General features: G+C 33.1%; 1 protein-coding gene across 3 annotated transcripts; it reads left to right on the plus strand.

The window, feature by feature from the left end:
- Positions 1–656: 656 nt before the first annotated feature.
- LOC110616705 (protein STICHEL-like 2) lies at positions 657–7,461 on the plus strand. Of its 3 annotated transcripts, XM_043957914.1 has the most exons (9): positions 657–1,084; positions 1,333–1,377; positions 1,846–3,543; positions 3,631–3,850; positions 4,669–4,854; positions 4,972–5,190; positions 5,628–6,363; positions 6,730–6,787; positions 7,124–7,461. In XM_043957914.1, exons 3-9 carry the CDS (start codon positions 1,933–1,935, stop codon positions 7,196–7,198), a joined length of 3,105 nt encoding a protein of 1,034 aa, XP_043813849.1. In that variant the 5' UTR covers positions 657–1,084; positions 1,333–1,377; positions 1,846–1,932; the 3' UTR covers positions 7,199–7,461. The 3 variants fall into 3 exon arrangements, with proteins under 3 accessions (XP_043813849.1, XP_021614859.1, XP_021614860.1); XM_021759167.2 differs by lacking the exon at positions 1,333–1,377; XM_021759168.2 differs by lacking the exon at positions 657–1,084 and having other exon boundaries at positions 1,136–1,377.
- The last annotated feature ends 1,616 nt before the right edge of the window (positions 7,462–9,077 follow it).

A 9,077-nucleotide genomic window follows, 5' to 3' on the forward strand; every position in this document is an offset into this window, starting at 1 on the left:
AATATATTTATAATAATTAATAAAAATATAAATCAATATAATTCTAAAAATTCAAATTCAAATATTAAATTTTATTAAGCAATAGTTTTATTTCTATACATATGATCAGTCTACATTTCAGTTATTATGCAATTTAAAAATTCAAAAGAATTAACAAAATGAAGATAAAATTGGAATTGAATTCAAGAGTTTAAAAGGTGTTTTTTTTTAAAATACCATTTTTTAAAAATATTTTTCTCACTATAACAACAATGTCAAACAGTCCTTTAATCTTTTTATTTATTTAGTTTATATATATAATTAGATTCCGTTTCAATAAAAAAATTAACAATTTAAAAACAAAAATTTCCGACCGTTATTCAAATAATAATATTCATCGTAACCTATATGCAATATTTTCTTATTTTCTTTTTATCGGTCAGATAATAAATGTATTTTCTATATAAATATAAAAATGCCAGCTGCTGCGAATCTGCCATATCACCACAATAGGTGATAGGCACGTGACTCTACTGTTTCTGTTTGTCCCCGAGACGTAGATCACGCGCCAATAAGCGAGAGTGGTCAACAAAATAAGTATTTAGAGCGGACCACTGTGCTACAGCTTTTAGCCATAAACCCAAACCAACTAACTGAAACCGCCTATTTTATCAAAATGACCAAACAGCCCTCAAACTAGGCTCGTTAGCCGAGACCACCTCTCTGCAACATCTCTGCAACCAGGAACAAGAATTTCTGCACTATTTTTTCCATCTATTTTCATTTTTCTGTACACGCTGTCTCCCCTTTCTCTCTGTAATGGCCCCCTGTATATTTTCACCCTCGCTAATTAATGACATTTACTACTCTGCCACTCATCTCCTCTCTCTATCTCTATCTCTATCTCCATCTCCGTCCCCATCAGTATTCAGTAATGTACCTTCTTCTTCCACTATTTCTCTGCTGTTAAACTACATCCACAGCTCAGCCATCGAGACCTGGGCTTTAGGGTTAGATAATTTTTTTTGGTGTCCCGCTTTTTACGCTATTCATTTTTCAAATTTCGTTAACCTCGAAGTTGGAATATGGACATTTCTATTTGCAGGTTCGGGTTTTTTCAACTTTGTCGTTTCGCATTGTTTTGTTTTTACTTGTGTGTATTTTTAATGTTTGGAGTTTGAATTTATTGGATTCTCTCTATTTGTTTTTGCTTATTTATTCACTTGGTTAGGATTTTTTTTTTCTTCTCCCCTCTTTCTAAGTTAGTGTCATTCTCTGTTGTTTTTACTATGGAGAAATGGGAGTGATTTAAGGATTGTGCTGCATTTGTCTGGTTTATGTGTTGCTTTACAGAATGGCTTTATGGTTCTCTGTTTGCGCTTCTGTTGAAGGCAAAAGGTACTTTCTTACTGTGTTGTTATAGAATAAAAAGGTGATGTAGTATCTTCTTCTTCTTCTTCTTCTTCGTCGTCGTCGTGGGTGGTTTAAATTTTGCCCTTCTTTTTTTGAAATATTTGTTAATGGTGAAATTGCGATTGTATTATAAGTAAGCACATTGAATGCCATTTTATTTCCTCTTTTGTAACCTCTGCTGTATGTTTTTGGGAGTTAAATTTACAAGTTTTTATTGGCCTCTCAAACATTGCATTCTAACGTTTCCGTAAGGAATGCGGGTATTGTATAGTGAATGGAATACTGTTTCATTGGTGTTGTGAAATTTTCTGAAGTTTCCCTATTTTTCTCATTTAATTCTTAATGGAAAGCAAAAGACATAAACAGTTCACACACAAACCTCTTAGATGTTACCTTTAAGACGTGAATATTTTTTGCTTACCTTGAACGCTTGTTCGATGTTTATTCTTTCAGGCTGGGGATGCAGCTCTTATATAGTGGTGCATTCTGAAACTTTAATATAGAGAACGGAGAGTGAACTGCTTTGAATCTTCACACTTGATGATGATGGATGGGCGGAGACATTCAGTTGACATTCCCATCTCAAGGACTCTTATAGCACTCAGGAGGGTGAGGTCTCTGAGGGATCCATCAACTAATTCCATGAGCAAATTCTCTGCTTTACTTGAAAATGCAAACTGGGAAACCAATTCCACTAATGAGATTTCTTTGCAATTCATGGGTGGTTGTCAACAAGGTGGTTCTGATCATAACGGCCTTGCAAGTTTGAAAAATTCAGGACTTAATGGAAAGAGGGAGGAAGAAGTTGATGATTTTGAAATGCGATGTGATTTTGGGAAATCCAAGACTCAGTTGAACTCTTGTGAGAATTCAGGTAGAGTAGAAAAGGTGGGGGCTCCTATTAGGACAAAGAAGCTTGAAGGATTGGATAATTGTGCCTTAAATCAGGAAGATGTTCATGGAAACAAGTCATTGCGTGAAAGATATTGTAGCAATCATAGGGACAAAGGATGGGAATTAGCATGTGTCACACCTTTGAGTAACTGCTTGGAGGATGTAGATTCAACTAATGAACTGATTTTAGGATCACCAATAGTAGAATGTATGGACCAGTCTATGTCAAGAAAGAAATCCCAATACAAAAGTCAAGTTAAATCATCTGGGATGGTGGGTGATGTTTTGAGTCGATTAGGTAGTCCATGCCTATCCGTAAGTGATGCTTTATCAAGCCATAGCATATCATTCCTTGCAAATGAAGAGGCTGATTTGATGATTCCAAATGACCCTGGATGTGGGATAAGCTGCTGCTGGACAAGAACCCCTAGATTCCGAGAATCAAATCCATTTTCTGATGCAGAAGGTCGTCCCTTGTTGTTCAAGGATGTGGCTGAGACAGCATCTTTTGGGCAAAGGAGCTGGAAGCTCATTGCCAATGAAACTCCAAGGAGTTTCAGCCAGAAGTTTAGGCCAAAATCTTTTGATGAATTGGTGGGACAAAATGTAGTGACAAAATCTCTTTTGAATGCTATTTCAAAAGGAAGGATAACCTCCTTATATATTTTCCATGGTCCCCGAGGCACAGGCAAGACCTCTGCATCAAGAATCTTTGCCGCAGCATTAAATTGTCTGTCACTTGAGGAGTTTAAACCATGCTGTCTATGTCGAGAATGTGTTCTGTTCTTTTCTGGAAGGATCAGGGATGTGAAAGAAATAGATTCAGTGAGAATTAATCGTGCGGAAAGGATTAGATCCCTAATTAAGAATGCGTCAATTCCTCCAGTTTCGTCACGGTTCAAGGTTTTCATCATTGATGAGTGTCACTTGTTGCATGGAGAGACATGGGCAACTATTCTAAACAGCCTAGAGAACTTTTCTCAACATTCTGTATTTGTGATGATCACACCTGATCTGGAAAAGCTGCCAAGAAGTGCAGTAACTCGGTCTCAAAGATATCATTTTCCAAAGATAAAAGATGCTGATATAGCAACCAGATTGGGGAATATTTGTGTTGAAGAGGGTATTGACTTTGATCTGGTTGCTTTAGACTTCATTGCTGCTAAATCAAATGGCTCACTTAGGGATGCAGAAATGATGCTTGATCAACTGAGTTTACTTGGTAAAAGAATCACAATGTCCTTGGCCTATGAGCTTGTAAGTGCCTAGTTTTCATTTCAGAAATGTTCTCACTTTGCATCTCGTTCTCATCAAAGTTTTGAAGTTTGTTTTATTAATATGCAGATCGGAGTTGTTTCTGATGATGAATTGCTCGATTTGCTGGATCTGGCTTTGTCATCTGACACTTCAAATACAGTTATAAGGGCCAGGGATTTGATGAGATCCAGGATTGATCCTATGCAACTTGTGACGCAATTGGCAAATCTCATTATGGATATACTTGCTGGCAAATGCGAAGAAGACAGTTCTGAAATTAGAAGGAAATTTTCAAGGAGTCATGCTTGTAAGTAACGAGTATTTGGGTACCATACTTCAGAAAGAGTTGTTGTTATGGATACTGGATAGTTACTCTTGACACCCTAAACTTTGGGATTCTTACAAATTGAACTTCATAAGTTAAAATGTGATGATTTAAAATGTGATGATGACAATCATTAATTTTAATGTGAAATTTCAATCCCCAATATCACTGAATTTTCTTCTTGAAGTTCCTCAAATTGGTTGATGAAATTGGTTTAAGGTTTTAGGTACCATAGTATAATTATATCACTATTATTCGTAAAAATGGAAATGACAAAGCTTTTCTACCTAATATGGGTGTCCTTCAAATCTGTCATCTTGAAGATTACATAAATAAATGAGTAGAAGTTTGAGGAAGAAAATTTAGTTAGGTTTTAATTGCAATGGCTTGTAAAGTTCCTGGTTAAAGTTGTCATGTGTTAAACATGTGGTTCAATATGTACTGACCCTCAAGGTTCATGAATTTTTGTGCAGTTGTCCATTATCCATTATTATTATTGTACTGAAATGCATTTTGAATTTTTATTCAAGCCATTGTTTGAAATGCGTTATTTGGTAAGAAAGAAAAAACAAGCCCTTTGAATTGATTCCTTGTTCAGCTTAGATCCCTGACTTCATTAGCATGATAGTAATATGCTTACTTAAAAGTGTCCAACCAGGTCACATTGCCTGGCACTGTTTGTACTTGCTCTAAACTTTATGTTGTTTTCCAAGTTGTCCATATTACCTTGTGTTTTATCTTGCATTGTGTTTGTAGCTCTTTTGCATGTTATGCTAATGATACAGTGTCGAGTTTCACAGCTGAGACAGACATGCAGAGGTTGAGTCATGCATTGAAAATACTTTCTGAAACTGAGAAACAATTGAGGATGTCCAAAAATCAAAGCACATGGCTTACCGTAGCTCTTTTACAGTTGAGCTCTCTAGAAACTCCTTCCCTGAATGCAAATGATCCAAAGTCCTCTTTGAGGAATGCACATGACAGAGGTCAGGATACTGATTGATAGCTCTAAATAGTGATATTTTTGTTGCTATATTCTGCTCTTTGTAGTAAATTGCCTTAGTAGGATCGCTTTTCATGATATTGTAGTCCATTGGATGCAGATGGTGATTTTTGCAGTACGTCATCCACAGAGGAGAGCTTGAAGCTCCTTTTCCCTTGTTCGTGTGAAGACAGTAAGTCACATAAGTTGGGGATGCAGGGGGATTGTAAAGCAACACTGGAGTCAATATGGAAGGGAGCTACAGAATTGTGCCAATCAAATTCACTTAAGAATTTTCTAAGGAAACAGGGGAAGCTGTCTTCTCTTTGTGTAAATCGAGGTACAAACAAGCGTCTTCTTATTTTTAAGGTTCATACTTAAATTACCAATCTAATGGACTTGTATCTACAACTCATTTCATGAAATTTGTTTTAACAAAGAAGAGAAAATATCAAACTTCATATCTCCTCAACTTTCAGGAGAAGGTTGTGTTGTCCAAATAACTACTCAGTAGGAGGCTGGCAATCTAATGGATTTGCACCTACTACTGTTTCCTGAAAATAAAGAGAGAAAGTCATGAGGACAAGGCAGTGTGCCTCAGTATTTGATTGCTTTTCTCTTGAATTTCTCAACCATTTATATTTTGTTTATCCTTTCTCCTTAGCAGCTGAAACTGACACATTATATGTGAAGTAATCTTCCTTTAACTTTCACAAATTTTGACTATTTCGAATATATTGAAAGTGGTCATCTTTGTTCCTGCAATTGTAATTTCAGATATGGCTGTAGCTGAATTGGAATTTCACCATCCTGACTATGTATCCAAGGCTGAGAAGTCATGGAAGATGATAGCAAGTTCACTGCAGTTGATTTTGGGTCGAAATGTGGAAATTCGAATTAATTTGGTACTTTGTGCTCCTGTGTCAAAGTGTACTAAACTGAGGAAGCTGTCTTTTAGTTTGTTTAGTTGTTCCCGCAGAATGCAGCAGAAATCACAATTACCAATGGAATGCAGAAGCAACTCCGACTCTTCTGATCATGTCTCTGAAAAGCCTATGATAAGTGACAAAGCTATCTTAACATGTTCTTCTGATTGTAGATCCCAAATGCCACATAACTATCCCAGAGTAGAAGTGGTAAGGGCTTTGAGAAATACCGAGGGGAATGTATTGAGCATAGGGAATGCCTCATCCCACAGATCATTACAAGATGATATGCAGAAACTCCCTGCACATGGAATTGATTCTTCTATGGAAGTAAGAAGCAGCCTTGAAAATGACGTTTTCCCTACTCAGGAAACTGAAGAGCCGCCAAACTGTTTTCCTAGAGCTCGGAGGCTCCAAAAGAGGTTACATTCATCTGACAATTCTAAAGTGATTTGGATGGATAATGAGCGAGCGAACAAGCTTACCCTTTCTGTTCCCGGAAAGAAATCCTTTGAAACGTACAACAGCACTGATGATTCTTATGTCTTCGGCAGCAACAATTACACCAACTCTAGAAGTGAGGATGAGTAAGAGCATTAAACCATTCATCTCATATTCAGTGCACTGCTATTCATATATATAATATATATCTTTTCGTGGGATGTTCATAATATTATAGATAGTGAACACATGCAGACTTCATCTCTGCTCTTGTATGGTAGTACCAAGAAAGAGCAATGAAAAAGAAATTTAGTGAAAGTTTGCATTTCAGTTTTCACTCGTCTTGATCTGTACCTTGTCCAATTTATCATCAGCTCATGCTAACCTTCAAATTCTTAATGTGGAAGCAATGTTGCCACTTAAATCATTTAAAATATCAAGTTTTTAGAAGTACTTTTGTATTTGCCTTGTTCTTTCAAGTACTAATGTACTCTTGTCTTCATGCTTGGCAGGCTGAGGGAGAACACAGTTGCCCTTTGTTGGAGAACACCCGCATTGCCCATTAACAAGGTAACAATGCTAAAAGAATCTTGAAATATACAAAAACTAAACCTCACGATGCCCCACCAATGGTATCTAATGGTTGATAATCATATAACTTCACATAATAGGAGGAATTTCTCCTTTTATTTTCCTGTTCTGTTTCAGATTTTTAGGATTTATCCGTATTTTTCCATTGTCTGTTTATCTGCACCTAATATTCATTTCTTGTTGTCCAAACACGGCATTTGCAAATTGCAAGCTTGCATATCTTATGATTCTACTCTATGAGAAGGAATAAACAATATTCGTCACAATAATTCGTTCTACATTGACTGGACTTTGAATGGTGTTTCAATGCTGCAGAATTGGCAGTTGACGGATCACCGAAGAAGATCACCCTTAGTTGGGTGGGTTCTTTCCTGTGCCTCAGCAAAATAATGCTATATATGGTATGGGATACCAGTAATTCTTGCGTTGGCAGCATGGGAGCTTCAATGGTGCTCTTAAATTTGTTCTATGTATATATCCATATGTTGCAAAACAAATTTTTTCTTTACAAGGGAACAAAAGAACTAGTGTAACTATTTAATCCTCTTTAACTCTAGCTCAGGTTTCATTCATTTGGGAAGTAAAGAGACTGAAAATGGATTAGTTGGGCATTTTCTGTCCTTTTTATTTTATTCTATTCCTAGTGATGCTAATACTTGTGTTCCGTGTGCGACGACAATCTACTGAAAAGCCAATGCTTAACAGAGCAGCTGATGTGTAATGGGTTAGGTTTGTTTTTTCCTGCTTTTCTCAGTTTCAAGGCTATTTTCGCATGTCCACCAGGTCTTTAGACCCTGTTTGGATGATGAATTCCCATGATTTTATTAACATGGATTTTCATAGTATTATTTCCTTTGTATGATTTTATAATGTATTGTAATTTATTGAGGCGGAGAGATATCAAACTCAAGCTTGAATCGAAGCGAATTGCACCAAAAAAATAAGAAAAAGTAAAATTGCCAACACTGTACATGGACCACATCGAATGATGTGTTGCGGCCTAGCCCCATCTTAGCCCATACTAACTCGAATTATACGGCACCGTTTTTCCCAGATATTTTTTTTTTTATTTTTTCTTTACGAGTTTTATCCCAAATTCGTCGACATTTTTTGAAAAATTACTATATAATACTTATATTATAAGAAAATTATTAATTAATTTTTTTATTTTTAAAAATATATTAAAAATATTTTTAATATTTTAAAAAATTTATTTATTAATTTTAACCGTTAAATTTTTTATTATTTAATTTTTATAATTTCATAAGCTTTATGAATTAATTTTTTAAATTTATAAAAAATTTATTAAATAATTTTTTTATATTATAGTGTTTTAAATTTTTTAAAATATTTAATAAATTAATTAATAAAATTTTAAAATAATAATTTTTAAAATAAAGAGACGAACATAATATAAAAATTAAATAATAAATTTTCCTTCTTTTTATTTTTTCCCTTGTAGTTTCTGCCGTTGTCGTGGACTTGCACAGCCGTTTACGTTCTTAACATAGATTTTTTAGCCCACGGCTGTAATAGAAAAAAAAAAATATTAGTGCTTTAATTTAAAAAATATATAAAAATATTTTTAGATATTAAAAATTTTAAAACATTTTAATAAATTAAATAAAAATATATATTAAGACATCAACTCTCTTTATTTTATAATTTTTATTTATTTTTTAATTAATTAAAATTATTATTAATTTTTCTTTTTATATTATAATTAATATATACATTAATTATTATAATTTTATTTTATTTATAATACAATTTTATTAATTATTATTTTTTAAATAAATATTTAAAATATTTTTGAATATTCAATAAAATTTAATATTTTTTAAATAAATATAATTTTAAACTTAATAAAAAATTACTTTTTTAAATATATAAAAATAAAATAAGATAAAAATTATGAGATTCTAATGAAAATATTAATTAGCTCTTTATTATTTTTAATAGTTGTGTTATTTAATTTATATAAAAAAATTAATTAATTAATTTTTTAATTTTATAAAAAATATAAATTAATTAATTCATTTAATTGATGATATTTTAAATTTTTTAGAGTGTTTAATAATTAAAATTAAAAGAAAAAGAAATGAATAAAATTTTAAAAATATATTGAAACATTTTTAAAAATAAAAAATTAATTAATAAATTTTTATATACCATAAAATTAAATATTATTTTTTTTTAAAAAAATAATTCATATTTTTACTTTTTTAGTACTCATGTCCAAATATTAATGGACTAACTATGGCATCAT

The sequence above is a fragment of the Manihot esculenta genome, chromosome 6 (genome assembly GCF_001659605.2).
Source record: "Manihot esculenta cultivar AM560-2 chromosome 6, M.esculenta_v8, whole genome shotgun sequence".
Lineage (NCBI taxonomy): Eukaryota > Viridiplantae > Streptophyta > Magnoliopsida > Malpighiales > Euphorbiaceae > Manihot > Manihot esculenta.

Excerpts from the sequence above, each read along its gene's own strand:
- LOC110616705 (XM_043957914.1), top strand. The coding sequence starts at position 1,933 with ATGATGATGGATGGGCGGAGACATTCAGTTGACATTCCCATCTCAAGG. Across the intron at positions 6,364-6,729 it reads AACTCTAGAAGTGAGGATGA|GCTGAGGGAGAACACAGTTG; the intron begins GTAAGAGCATTA and ends CATGCTTGGCAG. Across the intron at positions 6,788-7,123 it reads CCGCATTGCCCATTAACAAG|AATTGGCAGTTGACGGATCA; the intron begins GTAACAATGCTA and ends TCAATGCTGCAG.